The sequence below is a fragment of the Ammospiza nelsoni genome, chromosome 6 (genome assembly GCF_027579445.1).
Source record: "Ammospiza nelsoni isolate bAmmNel1 chromosome 6, bAmmNel1.pri, whole genome shotgun sequence".
Lineage (NCBI taxonomy): Eukaryota > Metazoa > Chordata > Aves > Passeriformes > Passerellidae > Ammospiza > Ammospiza nelsoni.
The window spans coordinates 41,130,839-41,158,135 of record NC_080638.1 but is presented as its reverse complement, the minus strand read 5'-3'; the positions used below and the strand labels follow the sequence as shown (position 1 = coordinate 41,158,135).

The 27,297-nt window shown below is 37.2% G+C and overlaps 1 protein-coding gene across 4 annotated transcripts in view; it reads right to left on the bottom strand.

Moving 5' to 3' along the window:
- Positions 1–27,297, bottom strand: part of MIA2 (MIA SH3 domain ER export factor 2) — a 36,498-nt gene that overhangs the window by 7,890 nt on the left and 1,311 nt on the right. The window contains exons 2-24 of one of the 4 annotated variants that reach the window (XM_059474074.1): positions 26,735–26,868; positions 25,376–25,462; positions 23,910–25,062; positions 21,947–22,162; positions 21,698–21,798; positions 18,623–18,754; positions 16,232–16,253; positions 16,026–16,114; positions 15,562–15,633; positions 14,793–14,903; positions 14,390–14,461; positions 13,863–13,967; positions 10,296–10,418; positions 9,607–9,730; positions 8,738–8,787; positions 8,465–8,555; positions 7,105–7,243; positions 5,392–5,493; positions 4,035–4,095; positions 3,721–3,756; positions 2,726–2,793; positions 1,996–2,078; positions 1,509–1,640 (exon numbers count right to left, since the gene is read on the bottom strand). In XM_059474074.1, coding sequence (XP_059330057.1) covers positions 1,509–1,640; positions 1,996–2,078; positions 2,726–2,793; positions 3,721–3,756; positions 4,035–4,095; positions 5,392–5,493; positions 7,105–7,243; positions 8,465–8,555; positions 8,738–8,787; positions 9,607–9,730; positions 10,296–10,418; positions 13,863–13,967; positions 14,390–14,461; positions 14,793–14,903; positions 15,562–15,633; positions 16,026–16,114; positions 16,232–16,253; positions 18,623–18,754; positions 21,698–21,798; positions 21,947–22,162; positions 23,910–25,062; positions 25,376–25,462; positions 26,735–26,868 — 3,303 coding nt within the window. Of the gene's footprint in view, positions 1–1,508; positions 1,641–1,995; positions 2,079–2,725; positions 2,794–3,720; positions 3,757–4,034; positions 4,096–5,391; positions 5,494–7,104; positions 7,244–8,464; positions 8,556–8,737; positions 8,788–9,606; positions 9,731–10,295; positions 10,419–13,862; positions 13,968–14,389; positions 14,462–14,792; positions 14,904–15,561; positions 15,634–16,025; positions 16,115–16,231; positions 16,254–18,622; positions 18,755–19,728; positions 19,870–21,697; positions 21,799–21,946; positions 22,163–23,909; positions 25,063–25,375; positions 25,463–26,734; positions 26,869–27,297 lie in introns of those variants that run through there. The other 3 variants (XM_059474076.1, XM_059474075.1, XM_059474077.1) reach the window with 3 other exon arrangements.

Below are 27,297 nucleotides of genomic sequence, written 5' to 3'. Positions count from 1 at the left end.
CTAATTGAAGAAATGGAGTAGTTATTCACCCTTGTGTTTTAAATCCTGTGCCATGGCTCTCCTCATTCAGTCTGGAAACAGTGGAACAGATCATGGAATGCCAGCAGTGCCAGGACACAGGAGGTGCTGGCTCCACGGGGCGCTCGGCTGTTTGCTACCGACCACGAGAAGGGTTCCAAGGTGTGCAGTGACAAGTCTTAGCTCAGTAACAGCACAGAGGACCTGCAATGCTTTTGAAAAACTAATCACTGTACAAGTTTCAGTTAATGTTAACCAGACACCAGCACCCTCATGATAAATAATCTTCTCAGTGATAAAAACCTGCTGCTAATCAAACTAGCAATTAGCATGCTGAGAGTTAATATCAGTATCATAAAACACCCATCTGCATTCAACACTCTTCTGGTTCTAATTCTTTATTCAAGAAGAAGGAAAAAAACCAAACCAAAAAATCCAAACCTAATAAAAAAAATCCTCTAAGGCCAGGTCAACACATAATCAAGTGCAATAAGAACCGTAAAAACAAGTGATTTTAGATGGCAAGCTTCGTCTAAAACAGACTGGGTCTGAAAAATTACAAAAATACTGAATTCTGCTATCATTCCCTAGATCTCCATGCTATAATGCAACCTAAAACTTGAAGCCATTGTGTGTCTTGTGCACTCTGAGATAAGTACTCTAACTGCACTTACTGAAATACTTATAGAATAGAAATTTAGACATATTTCCCACTAATTAAGTAGAGGCTTCAGTGGGTGCAACGGTAAAAATAAATTAATTATTACCTGTAACAGATGCTGAACTTCACTCTACAGAGCATTTACCTACACTGCTTCCATCAGCATAAGAAGTATGAATGGAGGGTATTTTTCTTCCCTTACAACCCATGCTATCCCAGCTTACTTTCACCTGTTCTAGAATTTCTGAATTGTACTCCTTACACACAACCCTCTTGGTCCCTTCTATCAGTAGGGAAGAAACACTCTCTATGTATGATGGCTACTTCAAATTTAGAACAAAGGGAAGGGAGACAAATTACTGAACCAGTAACTTTCTAATACCACAACCTCCAATAAAACTGCCTCATGTTTTTGACAACATTCTCTGACAGACTGTAGACCAATTAGATGGAAGGGGTGGTATTCTTTCTTCAGAAAAATAATTTACTCCTTTTTACTTTACAATCACACTTAGTTCAGCAGAATCCCATCTGTCCAAGAAAGAAAAGACAAGGGATAAGTCTGGCTTTTTACTTCTCTTAATTTATGCTTCTAAAATGAATCCACTGACCAACCTACCAAAAAAACTAGATTTCCAATTGCACTGTTACACATTAAAAAGCTTTAGAAGCAAGCTGTAAAGCAGGAAGAGTTTGTTCAATTAACTGTTGATGTTGAATTGGTTGTTTTAATACTTTATGTCACTAACAAGAGGAAAAGGTGTGACAGGTTTATAGGAGAGGAGAGAGAAATCCAGAATAGATACATTTTCAAGTTTAAGAATTGTACCTCTTCCTCCTCCTCCACCTGGAAGCATAGGTGAAAGCCTTAAAGGACCCTCCAATAAAGTTGGAGGGGAAAGAAAAGCTCTTGTTTCAGATGAAGGCCGGCCCATTGGTGAGGGTCCATATGGGGAATGCTCTGGAACAGTTAAAACAAAATACTCAAGTTCACAATACTTAGTTTAACAACTGCATAAATAACTTCTCATGTGAAGTTAAAAACTAAACTGTGTAACTAAAATGAAAACTGTGCTCTCATTACCATGCATAACATATTCCCAGTCTACTCTCATCAAAAATACAAATGTTCTTAATTTCAACAAAATACTTGATGTGACCTAGAGTCACTTATGACCCAATTATTTTTTTAAAATGACTGGTATTGTACATACACATAGCCAAGATAGTTTTCAAACAATTAAATATGTGTGGTCTTGGGAAACAAAACCATAAACCAAAAGAATTAGGCTCTATTTTACAATTCAATACTGTACCTCTGCCAAATGGTCTCATTGGAATATCAAGAGCATAAGGGTCTTTTTCTAAAAGTTCAAGTTTAAATTCTGCTTCAGTTAATCTGCAAAGAGACAACAAATAAGTAGTAAGTGACTAATAAATGCAAAAGCTTTACCAGACTACCCTGTTTACTGCCAGGCTGTCTACCTAACTGGTTAATGAAGCAAGGTATTTTATTTCCTAAATAAATATGATAAAGGTTGTCACAGTACTCTGAACTTATGCCTGAGAGTATTTCTCTATGCTGCTGTGTTTAAACTGTAATTCCGAAGTTGAAGTTGCATTTTAGATGTCACATTCTTAATATGACATCACTCTACTGCCCTCCAAGTGTGAGTTAACCTCACACCTGAAAGTTCCTCTCAGTGACCACTGTTAGTTCAGCATTAACTTCTGAGATAAGCTGTGAAATCATTTTACTAACTTAAAACAAACAATCCCCCCCCTCCCCCCCAACATTTGTGTTCTAGTACTACATTCTGCTTCTTTCCCCAGGTATTTCAATACTTCACATAGTTCCTCAGTTCTTACTTTCTTGCATGTCATTATTACAGGAAAGCTCAAGTGACTCCCCTTCTTTCAGAACTCAAACACTGTGATCTCTCTGCTGTATTTGGGCCACAATACATTAACAGAAAACATCAATCTGCCTAAATCCAACACATGCCAAACTGCATTTGTTTAGGAGTGGAGAAGAACTGCACTTACTTTTGTCTGTTATGTGCATTTTCTTTTTTTATATCATTGAGGTGTCTTTCAGCTGCTCGGGCTGTCAGCTTTGAGAAAGGACAAAAACCAGGCTTAGATATTGCTATTTTTTGATTAAATGCTTCATAAATATGACAATTCCTAGGTCCAAGACATTTTATGTGTAGTGTATAAATTGCATTTTCGCAAGAGATGACTCATATATGGAGCCTCACATATGTCAGCAAATTATATTAGCAGCTCTAAAACTCAAATTTTGGAGGAATGATAAGGCTTTCCTGCAGGTTCTTAAAACTTCAAAAATTGAATTCTTTGGTTACACCTGCTTTGAAGCATTTACAGAAGATCTGAAGTCTCAAATTCTATGTAAGAATTTTATAATTTTTGTATTTTAAAATCAGATAGATAAAATCTCTGGAATTATGACCACAAAGCATCACAGCTTTTAGCAGGATTTTATCTCAGATATTCTGTGAAAGTGAAGAATGTATTAGTCAGGAGATAGTTTAAATTTTCCTGTTTGGAAAAAAAGGCAAAAACAAATTTTGTAGAAACATTGTTAGGAAGCTGTCAATGGAACATACTGTTCTGACAGGACATAACGTGTTCTACTTGTAGATAAAAGAAGTGAAGTACACCCAAAGAAAATATCAAAATGGCATTGAAACAAGGCCAAAAGCTTTCATTATTAGCAAAATGTCACACATTTGTTATATGGTGTCATGTTCTTCCAGCAGACTTATTGCTATAACAAATGGTATAATATTATCATTCTACTGTGTTCATAAGTGTCCAGTTCAATTTCTCCAACTATTTTATATAATAGAAGTGTTTTCAACATGCTTTTGTGTATTTATGCAAGAAATATGTTTCAAAGTGAAAGGTTAGAGATAATGTTGATGATCTGTTTTTAGTATGAACCAAGAGGTGATAAAGCAAACTTTTCAAATAATGAAAATGCAGAAAACACAGAAAATGCAGTATTTGGAACTTACCCAATTATCATGAGCTTTTTTCTCATGTGAAGTAATCTGTGAAGGAGAGATTAATTATTCACCTAAACCCCAAAACTTAGGATTATATGCTCTTTTTATAAATTTAATGTGTGTGGGCAATTTATAATGAGGTGCCTAAACTGAAAATTCAACTTTATTGGAAAGTTATCTGGTGAGAGGGAGCGGGAGGCAAAATTAGACACCCAACAAAGCCAAGCCAAGCCAAACAGAGTTCACAAGCTAACAGCAAGTGGTATTCCAGTTGCAGTAAATCCCTCCTGCTGGGATGGATGTAGTCACACAGCACAAAATACCTGATTCTCATAAGAGCGAATGGTTCTCTCCAGCTCCTCTTCCAGGTCCTTTGCTCGCTCTCTGTAACAAAATGAGAATTTATGATATTGTAATAAAACGTGCAGGAAAGTTTGGAATACAATACACTCACAACAAACAAGGTGTAATTGAGATTTTTTTAAATCCAAAAGACAGCATTGTCACTTAGGGCCATGGGACATAAAAAATTATACTAACAGTGGAAATTCTAGCCTTACATTTGAGGCAAACAGGGATGCAAACAAGAGAACAGAACCCAAACCCCCAATTTTTCAGTGGTTTGTGATGTTTCCAGCATAAAGGCTGTCCTTCCTCACATGCCCTAGCAGCCAGCCTCAGCCAGCTCAGCACAGGAACTGATGTGGCTGGAGCACCACACTGTCACAGGCAGCCCTGAGGGACAGGCACCTGCACTGAAGTTACTTCAAGACCACATGTCTGATGCCACCTTTGCTGCCAGCTGCCTGTGCACAGCCTCTCTGGGTTCTACACTTTCTCAGCAGGTGGGACAAAGACACAGACAATGCTTGGTTATACTCAATTTGCAATATTAATATTATCTTTAAAATTGGGATGCCTACAAAATGCGTGTTCTGGATAAATCAGGAAGAGTGAATTCTGTCTTCCTGTATGGATAGTGAAGAATGTCCACAAAGAAGTATTCATCACTACTGTTCAGTCAGGCCTAACTAACTGAACCATACCCCCATAAACACTGAAGTAAAATGGCAAATATACATTACATATTGAAAAATTATGCCACAGTGAGAGGAAATGCAGAAAAAACCCAGAGGTACACAGCTGGTGTAACAAAAACCAGAGGAAAGCAGTTAGGAAACAGCTACAGCAAATATTCACCCCTGACAATATTTTAGTAAATAATTTCTAAGCAACAGGACTATCTGAAAAGCTTTGAGAAATAGAAATAGAATACTATAACTATACAGCAGAAATGCTAGCTCTGTATGAAAACTGAACATTCCATATATTTCACAACATTCTCTTAACTTTTTATTTTTAGCTTTGTTCATTAAGGAGAACTAGATTAGAGACCCCCTTCTACCACACCATTAAAGCTACTGAACCAGTACAATTAGGATTCTAATGGAAGAGCAGATGCCATAATCTTTAACACCCAAATGTTTTAATATTTTAACTTTTTTAAAACGTAAAACCACCCATCATCTGTATTATTACACACAAACCAGTGTCTAACACACATACGCCACAGAGAAACTGGAAGAAAATACATTTGCTTATGCTGTGTTTTTTTAAATTCTTTATTGCACTTTCTTCACTTTGGAACAAGTGATTACAACAACTAAAATCTGCAATTACCTGTAGCTGTTAAGTTCTTCAGCAGCATGAGTAATTTTTTCATCTACTTTAGAAAGCTTTTCTTCCTTCTGTAGACGTTCCCTCTCTTCTACTGTCAACTTCCTTTAAACAAAATTCAAAATTATGGTTAATTTTGTTTCAAGTCAACAATTTTGAAAGCAGCCACAAATCATATCAAACAAACTAAAACCCAAACTACGCTAACAGTCAGAGATTTGTTCTGGTATTTTCTAAAAATAATTTTCTAGAGGAAAAAAAGAATGCTACTAGCAATTTAAAAAAAAAAAAAGAAGTCTTTCCAGGTCCTCCTTTTTTATCCTAATGCATTATTGGGCATTACAGAAGAAAAAACTCATGCATAAGATAGTTCTGCAAAACACACATGGATACCACTGCTGACTACAGCCCTGAATGGATAAACTGGACATTTTCCTGTGAACAGCAGCTCTTAACAATCAAGCTGTCTAAATCATAGATCTTGTGAACATGATTTAAATTTATTTTCTACTCAATCTTCGTTTCCTACTTTATCATTTTCCCTATTTGAACAGATTCAATTTTTAAACATTGCTTTAATTAATTCTAAGGGTTTTTTTGTACTGCTACATCACCCCACCTGCTTCTCCCCACTCCTTTTTGGCTTTTCTAAAATTCTTTGATAAGCAGTGTACATTTGCTGAGTTTTAGTGAGGTTATTTTTAAATACCACCCACACAGTCTGCTTTCTGCCTGCTTATTGTATCTTTTTTTAAACAGGTTCCTTCCCACTCCCTCCCTGTTCTTTTTTAAAAAATCAAAATACTAACGCAGTGATTTCTAGGATTTATTGCATCTACAAAGATGCTAAATATCTACACAGATACATGCTACAGAGCAGATTACTGAAAGTAATACTTCAAAAAGGTCCTGCACACTGCTCAGTACAGGATCTAGTCTTGCGCTGATTCTCTTGCTGCTTTCAAGATTATGCCCACCCTTTGAAGAAATAATTTCTGATTAGTAAAACTAATTTTACACATGGCCTAAAGTGATGCCCTCTGCTGCCACACACATACACACACACTCCTGAAGGTTACCACATGCCCTGAACCAATCAACTTTAATTTCTAGTCCTAAACATATTTCTGATTTCAATCACTAGGTCATAATCCCTACTAACATTCTGACTGTGAGGCAGATAGTACAGTCTTCATCTCCTGGTTTTCCTGGTGAGGAAAGCCTGATTCACAAGGGTTCTATATCGCTTACCACCAAGAGCTTGCCTATGTTGTGTTTAGTTTTATATCTATCTTGTCATTCCTCTCACATTCCTTGCTCTATTATATAAAATACATCTCACAGTTAAAGCACCTACTTATTTTCTTTCAGCAACTTTGACACATGTATTACATCAAATAATAATTCAATTAAAGAAAAAATAATCAAGCTGTCCTACTTTAATTGCCTTATTTCACAGATTAAAAATCTGTTACTTTGTTTCTGTACTTGCTTATGGTAAAGTCCTAAAATGAACTGGTTCATGCAAACAGTTTCTATAAACTTCTGTAAACACAAATGTGCATGAAAGTGTAATAAATTGTCTACACAATTCAGAAAATTCTGGAAAGCAGCATGCAAACTTTCAATAATTTTCAGTCTCACAAATCAGAGTTACATTCAAATCAAACAGCATTGAAGATAAGAAGCATTCAAGATAAGAAAAGGAACCAGCACCTGTGTAGTTTCATTTCATTCTCTTGATAAAGCTCAGTCATTACTTTAAGCTTCTGCTGAAGCTTTTGAACTTCGCTTTCAAAAGATTCATTTTCAGACTGCAAGGAAGCTTGCTGGCTTTGGAGGGTTTCTATGCGTTCTGTCAAAAGTAGAGATAATTATACTGGGATAACACATTGGCAATATTTCAGTACACAAAAGTCTGTAAAAACCTTTGATTCTATGTTGATTTAGTGACATAAGATACAAAGTTAACATATTTCAATATATGACACAAAATGAGAAACCATCAATTATACTCTCTACCTGCCACAAAGTGCAGCCCTGTGTGTGTCAGGCCTTTGCTCTAAACCACGTAACTTCTTTGAAAACAACACAGTTTTGTAATTCAGAATCTACATTTTCATTTAGGGCTCTTACTATTGTAATTACTTGACTGAAGGAGTACAACCAGCACCACACCACATGCTCTTGCAGATATACCTATACAAGGTCCTCCTCAACAGCCTGAATGGGTAACTCAGATTTGTCAAACTACCTTTATCTTTCCAAATTGAATTCAAAATCATGTTTCTTTTCCTATTTATTATTCCTGTGCCTCTTTTCAAGAAATATAACAAAGCTTCAAATAAGTTTGAACATCTTCATGGGACAGAGCTACAGTCAATTTGGAGAACTCACTAGCACAAGGAACATGTTTAAAGGACTGTTAAGAAACTGAAAAATACAGTCTGACAGAGCATTTAACATTTAACCCAAATAACAAAGCCATACATTCACAAGTGATGGCTACTCTGCCAGCTATGATTTTGAAAGCAATAGCTAATTACAGGTTTTAATTTTGAACTTGAGTTGTTTTCATTTCATAAGGTTTAATTCACTATGTCCTACACAACAGAGGAAAAGAAACAGAGCAAGATGTTTTTAAGTTCAATTCTCTAAATGCAGTACTTTATATTTTAAGGATTGAGCTTGCACCCATTACAAACTATCTATAATTAAGCTACCCTTTTAATAGATGGTTTTAAAATTTAGAATAAAACTTTACTGTTTCATGTCCAGAAATTATGTAAAGAAGGTATTATGTATTTATTAACATTACTTTGCTCTTGTATTTTAAGATTCTATAGCTAACTTTATAGTTACAGAATATTCCAACAGAGTGCAACCAAATTACGACTTTGATTGCTCCACATCTAAAATCATGTCTTTAAAATAGCTAAGCAACTTAAAAATTAATTTTAAAAATCAAGTAGTTATTACTATAAACTTAATTCAGTTTTTACTGGAATTAATACTTGCAGCCTGTAACACCATTTTACCAAAGCAGCATCTTAAAGGCAAAACAGAATTTAATTACCCATAAGTTCTTCTTTAGCTTTATTTTCATCAGACAGTTTTGAATACATTTGATCTCTTTCTGCTTCCATGGTCTTTAAACAAGCATTTAACTACAATCAAGATTGAAAAAAAAGGAGAACATTATAAGATTACAAGATTAAGAAAGTGCTTGCATGCAAAAATATCTAATTAAACTTTAAAATATGCTAAACTCTGATACTGGTATTACCAGAATAACTACATATTAGTTAGTTTCCCCTCTTCTACCCACAAGCTTCTTAAAATCACGTACCTTTGCAGCATAGATCAATTTCTTTACAGTTCGTTTTTGCTCATCATCTGCTTGAAGGAATAGAACAAGAAATCATGTAAAAAGCATGAAAGGGTTTGTGACAGGGATTATTGCTATTATTTGGTTTTTGTACAAGAGCAATGCCAACATAAAACATAGGTATGCTAACAACAGGCACAGCATACTTGGAGGATAAAGGAGCAAAACCAAAGCAGGGGTGTGAGTAGAAGATATGCCATTGTAGTGCTTTGTTTGCCAGTCAATCACAACTCAGACTGGTCATGCTAACAGTGAGATGCTGAATACACACTCCAAGATTGATGGGCTTGTGCCCTGTGGTACCATAAGTACCAGCACAAAAAGAAGCTGCAGCAAGAAAGAGGAGGAAGAAGAGCTTTTCTGTGTTGCTGTTTAAGGGGACTCACATCTACACCCTTAGATGACACTGCTACCACACTGCCTGCAACAAGCAACACCTCTGTAAGGATAAGGAAGAAAAAATTAGGCTCTAAGGACCCTCACTACTACTGCTGGGAGGAACTTGAAGAATAAATAAAAGGAAGATTTCCACCTAGAAATGCCACAAAGTCACTGCTTAATATAGAGACATGTACTGCAGAATTCTGCAAGAGACTGACCCCTGAGTCTTTACATTGCTCTATGACAGTCTGTATGCCACACAGTGCTGAACAGGAAAATAGGTTGCTATTCCAGAGATGTCCAAGCATCAGTTAACTGTCCAACATGAATGACATTGGGTGAGAATTAAAAATCTGACTTCTACAAAGCTAATCTTGCAACTTTCCTGGCAGTTAGTCAGTTCTGTACTTCTAAAACATCTGTTAAATATTTAAATAGGGAAACCATACCTAAGGGCTCTCCATTCTCTGTTTCCCCCTTTATATCTGTGTCCCAGTGGTTGTCTTCAGTGTCACCATCTTCTTGTATTGCTGAACTCCAGTCTTTCATGTTCAGTATGTATTGTGTCAGCGACTAAGAAAAAGCACACAAGAACCTCACAACCAAATAAAAGCAATGAAAATGTAGCTATCATTACAATTACTTTCTAAGATTTCTGTCCTTTATTTAGTTCCCTTAGTAGATTAAGTCAGGCCCACATACAAGATTCTAGATGCCTGATAACACTTTTTCTATCAAAGCATGTATTTGCAGGTCAACAGGCACATCCTTGTGAAGAATTTTCAGAGAGCTCTAAGCATGGATGATTTTAGTGTGGCTTGTATATGTAAGGTACACAACTATAAGAATATACACTCAAGTTCCACACTACAAACTGGGGACAGGGGGAAAAGCCAATATTCTATCAGAACTAAAAGAGTTTTTCCTTAGTTGTCTTTATCAGACAGCTCCATTGTGTTGCTAAGCAACCTTTTTTTGCTTAGCCAGAAACATTACATTAGAGAATAGAGACAGCAAACAAAAGCCCCAAACAGTCTAAGGCATATTAAGACAAAGAGAGGTTGTCAGGCTTTCTTGGAACTCTATGATTAGCATCAGTCTGAATAATTTTATTCAATCCTAAATGTCATAATTTTACCTTGATTTGGCTCTCTTTATTTTTCAAAACTTCTTCTACATCTGTTTTAGAAGACTCAAACATCTTTGTTTGTTCATTTAGTTCACTAAGTCGTTCACCCCATCCTTCAGCTTCTTGTAAAAGCTAAAAAGGGAAATACCAGATTAGTGTGACAGCCTACAAAACCAAGAATTGAGGATAAATAGCACTGAGCCTGTTACAGGTATTGGCTACACATAAGTGGGACTTAAACCTCTCACCCATCAGTAAGAATTAACAGAGATAAGAGCACAAGAAAGTTAGCCAAAGAGTTGAAAATTAAGACTTCTATGTTTAGTTCAGTAGCTTTAGCTGCTATAGCTGTCCATTGTAATTAGTTGTTAGGATATTTTGAAGCATTTATAGCACATGTTTAGTTTATTCCACTGAAGTTTAAAAACCTTGATGTGACAATAGCAATGAATATAAAATAGTGACAATTTATTTAACAATGACATACACTGGAGAATGGATGGAAAACACACCCCAATAGGAATACACACTTCTGAAATGGTGCCTGTGCCTTTTCAACTTAGAAACAGTCAAAGAAGTAAGGGAAAACAGGAAGCTTTTAGGCAGTTATTTATAGTCATGTGAATTACAAAACTGTACTATTTCTCTTCCTCCATACCTCTTGAAGTAGTTTTAAAATATTATTTTAAGAAAGCTTCCCCATTAATGAAAGTCACAGATGTATGTAATCAACACCTACTAGTATGTATCTCTGCAATTGACTCTGCTTAACTAAAATGATAGGTAGGTTCCAAGGTTACATTTTACAGATATTCCTTAGTAAAATCTCATTTCACAAAAATATTTTACTGAGTAAAGGGATTAGAACACCTTATCACCAGCTATTAAAAATAACCACTGCAACAAATTAACTCATGACATTGTGAGAACAAAACTGAACAAATGCAAATTTCTGTTAAAAAAAGGCTTCTTCTGCCTGAAGTTGCAGAACAGGCTATCAATATAAGAGCAGTAAAAGTACAGAAAAGAGTAACTAAGTTGAGCAAGAAGAACATAACAGGCAGTTGTACTAAAAATACAACCAGAAAATGGTAATTAAACAGGGGAACTGCCATGCAAATAGATAAGCAAGCTTGAACACTACTTATCAAAGAGAAACCAGACAGCACAGAACCAAAGGTATGTGACTAGAATTGAATTAACACACATTGCCCCTTGGCACACAATTGCACTTTCCAAGCCATAAAAGCCATGTATGAATTTGCAGCATCATGCAAACAACATATTAGAGATTAGAAGACATACACAGACAACTATTTTTATCATTTCCATCATCAAAAGGTGACTTTTAAGAGACTTCTTCTTCATGAAGCCAAAGAGAAAATAAATTTACATGACTTTATACACCTGTAAGAATTACAATAAAGAGAAACAGCAAGGATTTGCAATGAGCTAAAGCAATATATATTTCCAATGATCCTGAAGAAGAAAAACAAACCAAAAAAACAGCAAAGCACAGAAGTTCCCTTGTTCAACCTAAAAGGCCCAATCCTCTCTCTGACACATCACAAACCTGAAACAGCACATCTCCTATAAAGTTTAAGCTATGATGTGCCAGAAGATTATGACCCATTTATGCAAATGAACAGAGGAAGAAAGGACTCTAGTTTCTGTGAACAAATAACACCTTTGTTACCTTTGGAGCATATGTAAAATTCCATCTTTGAAAAAAAAAGTAAGAAACAAAAACCAAGTAGGATATGTATATTCTGATACAGTTAACTAACACTCAATTAGAAAGCACCTCAGAAATGAGAACACAAATAAATAAAGCAGACACTTTCTCTTTTTTCCTTACCAGGTTCCAGGAACAAATAACATTAGATTATTTATCTACTAAAAAGCACAACAAACTACAATATGCACAAATGTTCTCAAGCTACTAAAAACTGCAACAAACCTCAGTTAACAACAAAGTGTAGCAAATAATGTGGTTAAGGAAATAGTTATACCCAGGTTGTTTTATCTCGAAGGAATACAAACCAACTTTTTTTCATCTAAGAACGTGGCAGTTAAACACTGAAAATTGTTTTTACTGATTTTTTCCCCCCCTGGTTTTCCTTGATGTAAAATGATTGCCTAAGAAATATAGGCAATTGCCAGCACTTACTATTATCTTTCTCTAAGTACTATTTTTTTACTTTATAAAAAGGAAGGAAAGTGAAGATTTTTGTCACACACAAATAATTGGATTATTTCTATTTGAACCCAAGAAATGACCATGGGGGGGGGGGGAAAGAAAACTCCTCTCTATTAAAAAATTTATGTATTGCTTCTCAAAATTTATTACATAAGAATACTGTCACATTTGAAACACAGCACTGAGACCAGACTCTTCCTCCTCACAAAAACGAAGAGGATGTAGAGGTTAGAAAAAAAAAAGACTCCTGAAAGCATATAATTCTCAAGTAACTTAATCCCACATTTATAACAGTCAAATCCACTGCTTCTCCACCCACAGCTCTTAATAAAACTGTCTTCCTTTTTTGCTAATCACAAACATAGACTGCTTCTAGAATTAGGGAAAAAGACCAAGTTTTACTAACAGAGTTGTGCAGAACTGAAATATTCCTCCTGCAAAAAAAATTTTATTTCATGTATCCCTTTCTTTTCTCCTGAACCACTAAGTTTGACATACACCATGTTTTGACAGAGAGGACTAAAGCACTCCCCAGCTTTTTATAAAACTGCTAAAAACCAACAGGCCTGTACTTCCACTCCCACCACTACTCTTTCCCCCATGCAAATATCTATCAGGTTATTCCTCAGACAACAGGGTGATAATATCTCTCGGATCACCAATCAGTCAGGAAAATAAGCACATATCCATTAAAACTACAATAAACCACCTCAAACCAACATTACACAGAACATTAAACGTTCATAGAAAATATCTATTTATTAGGAAAAAAGAAATAGCTGCACTGTAAAACAACTACTGCATATACTAAATATTTTAAAATATTCAGTGTTCTTTGTGATCTGGCTACAGCACTGAGGAAAATACACAATTAAATTTGGGAAGTAACAATCTTTTCTGTTCCTCTCTATTACATACCTGACTTTCAATTAATACATCTACAGTGGTACCACAGTATGTTTTTTACCTGTCTTCAGAATACTCTGCAATTCCTCAATTTCCTTCGTTTTCTAGACCAAGTAAAAGAATTTTCTCTCTGCCTCTGTAGAAAATCTTAGCAGTGGACTTGTTCAGGTATTCCTGCTTTCCAACAGGTCTCAGCAAAGTTCTTACCAGAATTATATTACCACATGCTCTCCTTCCACTGAGCTCCATGCATGATTCCCCACAAACTGTAACTACTGCATTTCTTTTAAAACAGAGTTATTTTATACAAACATAAAATTGTTTTAAAAACCATGTCCTCTTCCCCATTCCATTTGCTAAAACACACAAGAGGTTAGTACACTTGTTGAGGATGAGCTCTTTGGAGAAACCATATTTATCAGTATCATAGGAAAACACAGTATTTCTAAGGATGACTAGGAAGAACCTACCTGTTTCTCACTTTCCTGGAGATGGCTGTTTTCATCTACTGCATCTTGAACAGATGTCTTGAGTCTCTCAGTATTAATCTGATACACTTTTAGGGTGGACTTGGCCTAAATGAAATTAAAAAGTCTGTTGCTTAAATGGTATTGGTGAAGATATAGGCAGGGTCATGATGGTATTACCAGACTTGTCTTAGGTTTTCTGGCTGTGCTACATATATATTGTCACATTTTCTCTACAATTTCAACAGTTTTTGCTGATTGTAGTTTTACATTCAGCAAAATTTCATTGAGGAGTAAGAAAACTAAGAAAAGACAAGGTAACTACTTCTCAATAAATGCCAATCACTATATGAAATTAAAAGTTGCTCAATCAAGCCAGACCAAAGTACTAAGCTTTACAAACTCTTTTGGTTTACACAGCATATGATCTCTGCACCCCTAACAGAACAAAAAAAATTAAAGCACTAACTACGTGGCAAACATAGAAATTGCAAAGATTTGAAAACAGAAACTATAAAGGTTAGACATACCTCATCAATTTGTGACTGGATAGATTTTTCTTCATTCTCTAAAGACTCCACTTTCTCCTGAATTTCAGCCACCTGAAAATTATTAGTTGTCATACACCTTCTTTCACATATTTGACTGACAATGTCTAGGCAATTGATAAAATTATTTTTATTTATAAACTGAGAAAGTTCTACTGCTGAGTCAGTAAAAATGTGTGTAAAACCATGTTGCAACAAAACTGGCTTTTCTTCTTTCGACTATTTTCCTTTATCATTTTTCTAATGTTACAGGGAAGACAAAATGGAAAATGTAGTTTTTATTTCAGAACACACAAAGAAAATAGTTTGTCTTATCTGCAGAGATTTTCTTCTGTGAGAACTTTTTCTTAAATGAATAGAAAGAAAGGATTCTACTTATTCTTACCAAGGTATCATTTTCCAACTGCTTTGATTTTTCTTCTTCCAGTTCTTTTTCTAGATTCTCTATTTCCTCGTTGAGTTTCAAGTTTGACTTGTTCAGCTTTTCATGCATTTCCTAAATCAAGTTGGTTTGTGAGTTAATAAAATGTGATATTAACTACATATGAAGACAATAAGTATATTTTAAATATGACAGAAAAGTATGTTTTACTCAAATACTCTGGAGACTCCAGCATGAAGAAAAACTAAGAATTAGCTCTGCAGGATCTGAGGTGCAAAATGAAATAAACCTACTTGCTTTTTTAAACATTAATTTTATAGAGCCTTGGGTATTTGTTTCACTTATCCACAACTCTTTTACAAATATATTCTCAGTTTGGGGGATATAAACAATGTAGTGGTAATTTTTCTTTAAAACTGTAGACTGTGGAAATTATTTTAATTAGATAAGGCGAGGAAAAAAAATCATGCACTACCCTCTCTCCTGGAAACGGGAACAATTTACTCCTTAAATATTGTCCAATATGCCATTTGTTCTAGTATTACTCATCCTCAATGCAATTGTTAAAAAAGGCTTCTCTTAATTTAAATGCTTTGATTTTAAGTCATTTTCAGTAACCCAATTAAAACTATTGTGTTGGAGTTTTTGGGTTTGCCTGACTTTTTTGTTATTGTTTTTACTTAGTTTGTTTGGGTATTTTTTAATATGGGCCACATTTTTGCTAAAATACTGCCTTATATTGTAGAAGCAACAATTTCCATTAATCTTTTACCTCAATAAAAGATGCATCTGTTGATTCTTTCAGAGTGTTACCATCCTTCAGAGACAACTGTAAATCTTCAAACTGAAAAGGAATTACTTTATGTCAGAATATAGGTAAATAATTGACTAAATACTAGCATTAATTTGGAATGCTCTGAAACGCAGATATCACCTAAATATTCACAAATGCACCTTGCTGGAAATCAGGAAAGCCTTAACCCTACTACACTATCCCAGTGATATAAACAAAAAAATATGACATCTTGAAGCTGATTCCAGTGAAATATATCATACTGATAGTTTGAACTCAGAACTTGCTAACACCTTAACTGCTCTTAAAGACACTGACAGAAAAAAGCATTTGAAGAATCCCTTTGTAAGCTTTAAAACATCTTACTTTTCTAAAAGTTAATACTTTACTTGATAGAATCCATTCCTACAACACATCTGAAAGCAATAAATGAGGACCGTTACCTCTTTTTTGCAGAGGCTGAGTTTTTCAAGAATTTTGCATTTTTCTTCAACTAGTTCAGCAACTTTATTGGCAAGCTGTTTTTCCCTTCCTAAAAAGTGAAAGACAAGCAAATGTTGCATCATCCAAATAATTAAAGGTGAAAAAAGAAAGAATAAAGTCACATTCCAGAGAAATATGAAAAATTAAGTATCAAAAATAAGCTTACCTACATAAAGTCGACTTCTAACCTGGAAAAAAGAGAATAAATATTGAAAATGTCTGATCAACTAGTCTGACATATTATCTGAAACTGATCTTTTAAGCTGTGATTCCATGCCAAGTTTAACCATGGAACTTAAAAAAGGAATATAAATATGGCTCCTACTAAAAACAGGCAATCATATCCGCTGCTCTCACCCCCTCCGTGTCTGTGTGTTTGCCCTGTCCTTCTCCCACTCTTATCAGACAAAAGAGGGGAAAGGAGATTAGTTTTCACCTGGATCACTTTAATAACACACCTTTGTATATTCACCACATAGAACACAGTCAGAAAAGTAGGAAAAGGAAGGGAGGGGAAAGCTCCACACTGAGCTCAGATTTCCTATTGGGAAAGATCTCTCACACATTACAACACACAACAGCTAAAGCTGCAGTAAGGTACAACCTGATGGGCATCCTTCAAGTGCCAAGTGAGCAGCTGCCACATAGGGTCTAGTGCACTAGAATCAAAATCTAACAAACTGCAGGACAAAATCTGTCACAAATGGCCTCTACAAGGATGCAGAACTTGGCTGAACCCACAGAACTGTTACAACACAGCATTTCTCTCACAGCTGGGCCTGGGTCATGTGCCTCATGTAACAATGGGCCCCTCAGATCTTCCCTGTTTCCTCCTAATTTAAAGCTAAGGAGCCCAAATAACGAAAAAAGGGTAAGAAAGTTGTAAGCATGCTTTTATCCTATCATCCCCAATGGATGGTTAGTTACTCCATTACTTTTCAGTGACCATCAATTCTTCAAGGAGCAGCCAGTGCAGTTCTAAGTATGGATGACTGAAAAAGCTATCAATAACTTCTGTAATATCTCCTGCCTTAAGTGGCATGTGCAGGAGGAAACCATACCAGGTTAGCTTGCTTGCATGATTTCAGCTCAAATGCCTTTTGTATCACCCAGAGGGATGCCTCTAAACACTAATACCCTTACAGAGAAGGTCAGTTCATGTTAAAATCCTAAAAATGCAGTTGCTCATAACTGAAAAACTAACCAGTCTTAAAATATGAGTGTCATTACACCTACTACCCAAATCACAATGACTGTATGAGAGTATGTGAAAAATGGGAAAAAGTTTAGAATACTGAATTACAGATACTAACCCCATTTCCATAGCAGGGAAAGTATGATAGGCAGCTTTTATTACTCAGATCTTTACTTACTCTCAAGAGAGGACAGGCATTACCTCAAAAATATAATCTGATTTGTGCATTGGAAGGTTTCAGTACTGCAACTCTCAAAGTCATCAGATTAGTGCTCACAAAGAGCATGCAGTTAAATTGGTTCAGTGTTGCAGTGTTGCAATAAACAGAATCCAGGTGTCACTGTTCAAAGAGTTGTAAAATGCCTCCCTTGACAGGAAACCACATGGATTGCTTTTGCTTGAAAGACCTGAGCTGCTCTGGCTATGGCCAGGCTAGTCACAGAGATATCAATACACACAGCAATACATACACCCTAGGGAAGACATCTGTATCTTGTGAAAACAATTTAAGGGCTGACTTTGAAAGTTCAGTGTAAAAATAAAAAAGAGGAAGCTTTACTGCAGCAAGTTTCATTGCATTTCCTCTTACAACAGTCACTCACTACATATTCAAACACTTATTATCTTGACAAAACAGACTTTTCAACTTCTCTTGTAGAGAGATTCTAAATTCAATCACAATAGATTTAAAACTCTGAAGCATTTTCTATCTTGAACAGGAAGGATAACAACTTCAATGCAAACTATTAATGCACTCTACATATCTGCAAGTAACTTGAACACTTTCTGTGCTGGTTTTGTCTGGAATTAAGTTAATTTTCTTCGCAGTAGCTGGCATGGGACTGTATTTTGGACTTGTGCTGAAAAGCACTGAAAACACATGGATGTCTGAGATACTGCTGAGCAGTGTTCACACAGAGTCAAGACCTCTTCTGCTTCTCACCCACAAGGAGGCTGCAAGCTCACAAGAAGCTGGGAGGGGACACTTGACTGACCAGAGGGATAATCCACACCATGCTGACATCATGCTCTGCACATAAAGCTGAGGGGAAGGAGGAGGAAGAGGGTGTGTGTGGAGTGATGGAGTTTGTCTTCTAGAGCAACTGCTACATGTGATGGAGCCCTGCTTTCTTGGAGACAGCTGAACACCTGCCTGCCCAAGGGAAGCAGTGAATCAATTCTCTGTTTTGCTTTGTTGCATGCACTGCTTTTGCTTTTCCTATCAAACTGTCTTCATCTCAACCCACAAGTTTTCTAACTTTTAGTCCTCTGATTCTCTCCCTCTTTCCAGCCTGACAGAGGGAGCAAGAGAGTGGCTGTGTGGTGTTTATTTACTGTCTGGGGTCAGACCACAACACTTACTGATTGATAACTTCTGTACAGAAACAGCAGAATGGTCAAGGCTCCAACAATGCCAGCACAAATCACTATTTCCCACGGGAAACCATACAGATCAGGCCCAGGTCTCATATCTTCAGGCAGTGAAGCCACAGCCTGAAAAGTAAAGTGAAAAGCTTCAGCTAAAGGAAAAGAGGCTAATATTATCCACAGAAACAGACATTAAATGTTGACATTGTTTACTTCCAAGGCTTGTATATCTATTTTTTTCCAAAACTCTGCGAAAATGGTTAACAGAAGCATTTGATTTTTAAATGACAGATTTACCAGGTGAAGGAAAAAAGTTCCAATAAGACATGAAAACCGGCAGATAAAGCTCAGAAACCTTTTCTTTCTGAGACTATCAATTAGCACAAAATTATTTGGGTTAAAAGGGATCTAAAAGATCTAGTTTCAATCCCTCTGCCAGTGGCAAGAGCACTTCCCACTGGACCTACTTCCCCAAAACCCATGCAGCCTGCCCATGAACACTTCCAAGAGATGGGGCATCCACAGATTCTCTGGACACCTTGCTCCAGCGCCTCATCACCCCCACAGTAAAGAATTTCCTTCTCTTATCTAACCTAAACTCATCCTTTCCAGTTTAAAGCCATCTCCCCTTATCCTATCACTACGTGCCCTTGTAAAAAGTGCCTCTCCAGCCTTTTTGTTGGCCTCTTCAGGAATTTACTACAGAAAACTCTCCTTTGAGTTGTCTTACACATTTTACTGCTGTCAGAAACAACAACAGTAAGTACTTCTTAACTGTCTGGTAGAAAACTTGCTTGGTAGAAAAACCTGTTCAACCAACCTGATGCTAAAATAACATACTCAACACACCGGTGATTTAACACATTTTAAACACTTCGATACACTCGCGTTTCCTTTGTAAACGGATCTATTTGCTCAAAGATACGACGCGCTCCATGTGGCTCCAATTTACCACACGTGAGCCGTGCCTAAGGACCCGGCGCTGTGCACTTACGCCTTCATTTCGGTTTCTCCCCTGCCCGAGCCCCTCGGCAGCAGCGCTGCACAAGCCCCAGGCCCTCGCGGGGGCTGCGCCGAGCCCGCGTCACTCGGTCACTCACCCAGCGCAGCCCTTCCCAGGCCAGCCCGCAGTAGCGGCGGGCGCTGTCCCGCAGCCCCGGCCACAGCCCGGCCGTGCCGCCGCCGGTGCCGGCCCCGGGCCCCCCGCGCCCGCCCGCCGCCGCCATCTTCCCGCGGGCGGCGCGCGTCCCTTCCGGCCCGCCGCCTGACAACCGGCCCGTACCACCGCCCGCCGGGGGGGCGGGGAGGAACCACTGCTGCCGGGGGGAGCGGGGGCGCGCCGCGCAGGTGGCAGCCGCGGGGCCCGGCGCGGCTCCCGACCTCCGCCGGCAGACCCTCCCCGGGTACGGGGCCCGGAGGCACCGGCAGTTGCCCTCGGCGTGCGCCCACCGGCACGGACGTGGCCCCGCGGAACCTGCTCCTGTTCCTCCCTGAAGTTGCGCTCAGAGAAACTCACCTCCCGAGCGGCGCTGGCCGCCTCCATGCCCGCCCGTGGCACGGCAGTAAAGCTCCCCGGGCAGGCCCGGCTCCCGGCAGGCCGCCCGCCGCGCGTGTCCCGGCCCGGGCGGCGGGGCCGGCGGTGCCGGTGGGGCGGGCAGGGCCGGGCCGGGCCGCAGGTGGGTCCCGGGAGCGCAGGGCTGGGCGGGCCCGAGCGCTGCCGCGTGCCTGTGCTAAAAATGACCCTGGCGGGCTGCTGGTAGCAGGTGTAAGGGGAGACGCAGCGCCACATAGCAAGGGATTCTCCTTCGTCTCATTCACTAGGATTAACGCTAATTTGATTTGGGTTTTGTTTTTTAACTACCTAAAAACAAATAAACAAAAACCTCAAAACAAAAAACCACCACCACCAACAAACAAAAAACAAACACAAAAACCCCAATAACATCAAGTAAAAAAAAAACCACAAAAAAACCCCAAACACAAACAAAAAAACCCCCCGTGCACTAGCGACTTTTACAATGCAAGGTGAGTGACTGGACTGCAAAGCACCTAAGGGACCAGGATAGGTGGAAGGTGGAAATGCCTTTTTTAGCTTTTTTATCTGGATCAAACAGTACAAGAACGAGTTTGGCCGTAGCAGTGAACTGTCAGTGAGTTGCAGTCAGTCCCGAGGGACAAAGGCCCTGCGTTTTCCTCATCCTAAACTACAAATTAACCGTAATCTATATACATACACTGGAAATCAGAAATAAATTTATGTGGTTCTTAAACTTCAATTACCCAATCTAAACAAAGTTCAACCAAAGCACCACAGTGAAGTTTACAAATGGCACTGCACCGGCCACCATCTCTTATTTAGAGCAGACAGTGCAGGAACCTTTTCCTCACGGTGCTCGGGCAGTGTTGTTTCTTGTGCAGTTCTGCCCCTTAAGGTTCACCTTCACTCTGCACTATGTTTCGATGTTTAAGACACCCCCATAGCAATAATAACCCCATTTCTATTTTATATATATATATATATATATATATATATATATATATATATATATATATATGTTTTGCATAGAAACGTATCTTTAATTCAATTACGAATGTGGGGAGGATTTGTGAATCAAGGCTTTGAAAATACACTTTAAAAACAAGGGAATTTGTCTGGTTATTTTATTCATCATAAGCCCAGTTTTTAAAGTCTAAGCAAATTTAATGAGTACTGTTCTGAGAACTAGAGGGAGCTATTAGTTTCATTAAAAAAAAAAAGAAAGAAACAAAACCAAACAAAAAATTAAAAACACCACTCAGGTGTTTCCTGCCTGTTAAAAAAGCCCACAAAACAAAACCCCAAATCCTCACATCCTAAATTCATCAGATTGTGCACTGCAAAGGGGCAGATGATGAGCAGCTGACCTAACACTGTGCTCTGTCTCATTTGACATCAGATAACCCTGGAAGCAGAGAACTGCAGAGGGTTTATTTAAAAGGATTTTTTTTTAGGAGTTTCACTGCAGAACATTACTTGTGGCTGGCTTAAATTTGCACTAATTGATGTTATAACCTGGAAAGAATTCTTACCGTTTGGATGATAATCACCACTGCTGATGATGCAGATTTTATTGTTTCTCTGAACTCAAGAGCATTCAAGCATTCAAATATCTGATGTATCCAGCCTCCTTCTGGTTGGATCATAAGGAATAAAACAAGAGGTTTTACATTACTATTGTCAACTTCATATAATTCCAACTGGATTAATTGATTTTTGTTTTGCTTTTTTTTTAAGATTGCAAATTTATTTTCCTCAAAATTACAGAACTTAGCACTTACCATTACTTGGAACATAGTTCTGGATGGCATCAGAGAAAGACATTTTGACATCAGCCTCAGAGTCAGATGCTGAACTGTCCATTTTTGTTTCAGAATTTACTGAAGCAATGGCTGTTGCTTTTGAATCTTGATCACTGTCATGTTCACTGTCTTCAGCTACATACATTTCATGCTCCTTCTCTGGTGTTTCTTCTAGTAGCTTTCTTCTGCCTACTCCTGCACATAATTGTGAAGGGAAATCATGGTTACCTTTAGAAGATTCAACTTATTCTTATAAGATATTAACTTTTACAGAGATTTTATTTTTTTTGTTTTTATTTTCCTCAACTTAAAGCCCAACACTAGAGTAAATGGGCTACAGATGTATGACTTAAGAAACACTATACAAATAATGGTCTCAGGATTTGAAGGATAGAGCTTTAAGCAAAACTTACATTGTAGTAAAGTAAGTAAAAAATAAGTGCTCAGGAAAAAATATGTTTGGTTTTGATAGTTTTTAGATTCCCTGGTCAGGATTAGTAAGTCTCTTTTTTATATCCAAATACAAGTGGGGTAAGCTTTAGAGCAAGAACAGTTGAAAGTACCATGGAGGATTAAAGATTAACAAATTCCAAGATACCAAACTTCCCTGCAAAATACAAGAAACCACAGGCATGTTCATGTAGAAGTATGACTGAAGGCACCTGGCTGCCTCAGTTTTAGTAACTTGGAATAAATGCCTGAAGCCAATAAAATGTTGCTTGCAAAAAAACCCACACCATGCTTACCCACAAAGAAAAAAGTTACGGATTGTTAAAGTTAGTCATATGCTTCAAGACAGTACTGGCCAAAGATACACATCTGAAGTAGTCCAGTAGTTCAAGAGGAGTAATTTGCTCTGAACCTGTTACCATTATATTAATTCAACTTATGTTATCAGATCCTTGAAATATCATAGATCAGTCCATAACTGGTATGAGTTAGGCTCACTACCTCTTCATTTTAAATCACCAGAAAGAGACAGTGTTCCATCTGTTGTGGTTTTATTTTTGCCAACAAAGGATATTTTGTTCTTGCTAAATCACTGTTAGTGAAACATTGCTCTAGTAACTTGAGCTGCAGTTTGGGCAGCACACTTAATTGTTATAGCAGACTAAAGCTCTGGCAGCTCTAGAAGAACATTCATTTTTTCTGTATATTTTTCCTGCTCAGTGTCCAAATTGTGCCCCCTTTGTGCAGACACAATGACCTGTGCCCTCCACACAGCATTATCTTTAGTTGAGTAAGCTGTGATTTCACTGTGAATCTTTTCAAATTGCTGGTGCTGCTGCAGCAGCTTGCTTCCATCACAGAGATACTCTAAGAGTTGTTTAACATCTTGTTTTAATTTAAATAAAATTGTTGAAATGTAATTAATGGGGTTGGTAAATCTATTTATCATACAATATATGCCTGTATGATTTCTGATGATGTTCATCATTAAAAATGTCCTGACTGAAATATTTGATGTATTCATAAAAACTCTGTGAGACACTTTTATTCTGTGGTTTGTGAATTTCATCTTTTACAGTACTATCCATTTTGAAATGGCTTTTGGATGCTGAATTTTTTGTACACCATAACCTTTGACTAGTTTGGATGTTTTCAGACTAAGACTTGGTTCACTGTCACATGAGGTCTTCTTGATGCCCAGATGATTATTTGTAGTTCTTGGCAATTCCCCATAATGCTGTACTTGCCCTTCTTTGGTTGTTGAACTCAGAAATTTCAGTATATCCTCAAAATGCCTAAAGAGAAGCTATGGTTTTGTTCTTCAGATATTTCAGGCTTTTCTCCTGTATTTTTTATGTCTGAGGGATCACAATTTGGAGGGGCTCATGAGAACTAGACAATTGATTTGATGCAATTGATTCATATTCCTGTTGATTATCATGTGTGCCCATATTATAATTAACAAAACTATTATAGATATTTGTATACCAACCTGATTGGCCACGTCTGCTTTCTGACTCCTGATTTTTCTTTTCAGCTCCACTATTTCTCAGCAGTTGGCTTTCTGATACCAAGTCTTCTTCTGAACTGTGAAGTTCATTTGGCTTCTCTTTGTCATGTGTTAGTGTATCAAAAGATGATTCTCTGCTATTTGAGGTGTTTTTGGTGTCATTAAGAGTATGTGCACATGCTGGTACCTCCCCAGGATTTGGTCTGTTACTGTTTGAATCTTTTATTTCTTGTGCATAATTCTCATCTCCTTCATCTGTCACCGCATTAAATGTTTCCTTTGATTCTTTGCCCATATGTAATTCTTTCTGGTCTAAAGTCTGCTCTTCCTCATTCTTATTTGCTCGATCCATTGTTTCTCTGCTTCTCTGGTCCTCTGTAGCAATTGTAGCTTCCTCAGCATGGCCAAAATTAAGAACATCACTTAAACCCAAATTAAACCAATTTGATTTGGATTCTTGGCTTCCACTCATTTCTTCTTGAGGCAATACCTCGGTGGCTGTTGTTCCCTGTTCAGTACTAGAATGCTCGGGCACACCAGAGACATCATGGGTTTGTGGATCATTCTTTTCTGATGCCAAATCAACATCTTCATTCTTTTCACCAAAATACAGAAAGCTTGTCAGTCCACCTTCAAACCAACCAGATGCAGGGGGTTCTTGTTCCTCCTTATCATTTGACTCCTGTAAATCTGCAAAGCTGTAATTTTCAGCTACTACCTCTGTTTCTCTGCCTTGATAATTACCTGCTTCTGAAGATTCAGTAACAGCTTTTAAGGGCTCTTCATCATTTTCACTTTCTGTGGTGAACCATCCTGAAATCCAACTAGACTGAGTTTGAACAGGTTCTACTGGGAGACTGTTTTGCATTTGTGGCTCTTCAGTATCATCTTTTGTAACCAACTTTTTGTTTATAGACTCCTCAATGTGAGATTCCTCTGAGTCATTTTCAGAAACTGATTCAGTTCTTTCTTCCTTTTGTATGGGGTCTTTTGTATATTTTAAGAGTTTGTTTTCATGCAGCTTTGATTCTGCATCAGACAATGAATATTCACTTTCTTTTTTGTGATCATGTAATGTGTCATCTTCACTTTCAAAATTGTACTTATCTTCATTAAGACAAAGGAAATCGGTTTCCTAAAAGAATAATATTAACTTTTAGAATGTTCTAATGTGTAATCCTACAGCAAAATATATCCTTGTTCTTTCTGTTATAACTTTACACAAAGAACTGTAATTAATCATATTATTCCTAAAGGTTATACATCTAGATCTAGATATATTTATATCTGTAGAAGTTATTTTAGAGAACAATAAACATGCAACTGGAACAATTATAAAACATATTTTGAATAATCTGAAATAATCCACCAACAGTTGAATTTCTAACTGGATATTAGATTTTCAATTGTTGTAAGCTACCTTGGAAAATCTAGTAATGTTGATTTACCTTAGTGAGCACTTCAACTTCTTCTCCAATTAAAACTTCTTCAACCTCCACAGCATCTCTTGGGAAATAGCCAAAATCCTTTCCTTTCTGTAAAAAAGTAAAACTAATAAGAGCATTTAAACTTCAGTGATATGTATATTAGGGACTCGTACATATGCTGGAAAAGTATGGATGAACAATAAACTTATAGAACAGCCCCCTATCTCCTTAATTCTGTTTTGTCCAATAATTGGTTTATTTTTCCTTCATGGAAGTGTTCCCCTTGCCATTTTAGAAAGCAAAAGGAAGGATATTACTCCATGCTATTATATTCTATATTATTTTTATGAACATGTGTTTGTGGAGTACCAAAGCAGTAGCCTCAAAGCTGCTTCAGCTGAAGACAGTGGTGTGTGCACTGATGGTCACAGTCAGATCCTACTCAAATTGGCTGCAAATTTCCCATTGTCTCAAGTGGGAAAAATGTCATGCCTTAATAACTAATGACCCATATTGAGTTACAAGAAAAGTAGGATATGAAATTCAGATATGAGACTAACTTCAGCTCAAGAGAAAATGACAAAGAAGATGGCAACACTACAGAAAATAAGTTAGTGATAGGGCCCAGAAGAATCAAGTCCCTCTGGCCAAAAAACCACTGCTGTTTGTACATCAAACCATTGCATGTAGCCTTTAATGGAAGGATATATCTTGGAAAGCAAGGAATAGTGAGGTACCTGCAAAGATGCTCTTGGATGAAAAAGAAAGGAAGACAGAATGTCCCTGTTATACAATAGATGTGACAGATTATTTACAGAAAAAAACCCTACCCAAAAATGTACCAATGTCTTGTAGTTTTAAAGCACTTACATGGTTTCACTAGCAGTAAAACTTGATTTGGATCAATGCATCCATTAATTCTTAAATGACTGTTCTAATTTCATTGACACTTGTTCCAAGTAATTAAATATGCATGATAACTTCTCTGGGAGCTTTCCTTAAGCACTGGACTGTGAAGTCAGGTCCCAGTCTGACCTGGGATGTCTTACTCACAGACCTATAGGTAGGAACCTGACCTGACAGATCTGAGTGTTTTCAAGGAAACTAGATTAAATAATTACAGCCAGATGATAAGATGAAGGAAACAGAAAACTTGTATTTGGATCTTGACTTTTTTTCTCTATGAGTGATCTTTGCCAGGATTTGATTTTCTCTTTCTGTATAAAGATGGTAACAATGACCCAAATACTGTATTCATCCATGGCTGGTTAATATTCCAAAAGAGATAGAAGATCCTTAGAAGCAAGCAGACTGTGATTGTTATGCTATTACTATATCTAAAATATTTATGGGGCAAGTCTTTCAGATTTAATTACTTACACTTCCTGTCCACAAGTTTTCATTTTCCCTTGAAAGTTTGGAGTATACGATGATCTCCTCCCCTGTCTTGAAGTTAAGATACCGGCAGTCAGGCCCTAAGTAGTCGGTAGTGGCTTGAACTCGGCTCATTGCCTCTGGAATAATGGAAAGAAATAAACAAATACAGCATCCATTTTATCTGAAGTCACTTTACTGAAGAAATCGGATATATATCTAATACTGATGAATTGCAGTAGCAAACATTTTTATGTATGTGCTTTGTTATGATATTAATCCATTTATATCATTGGGTGGAAATCACTAACGCAAAAAGCAGCCCTGTCTTGTTTTCTTTCCCATGTACTGCAGACATCAAGGGGAAAAGCTCTTGTCCTATATGGACATTTTTAAGTGCTTGTTTAGCCAAGGTTTCAATGCTTAAATAGAAAGAATGTATGCAGGATTAGCAATTACTAATCTACTAAAGTAATTAAATTAACATTAAAATTTATTTAGGCTAAACAGCTAAAAAGTATTTCCCAGGCATATTTATAACTTTATAGTTCAGAAATTCTAATTTAGAT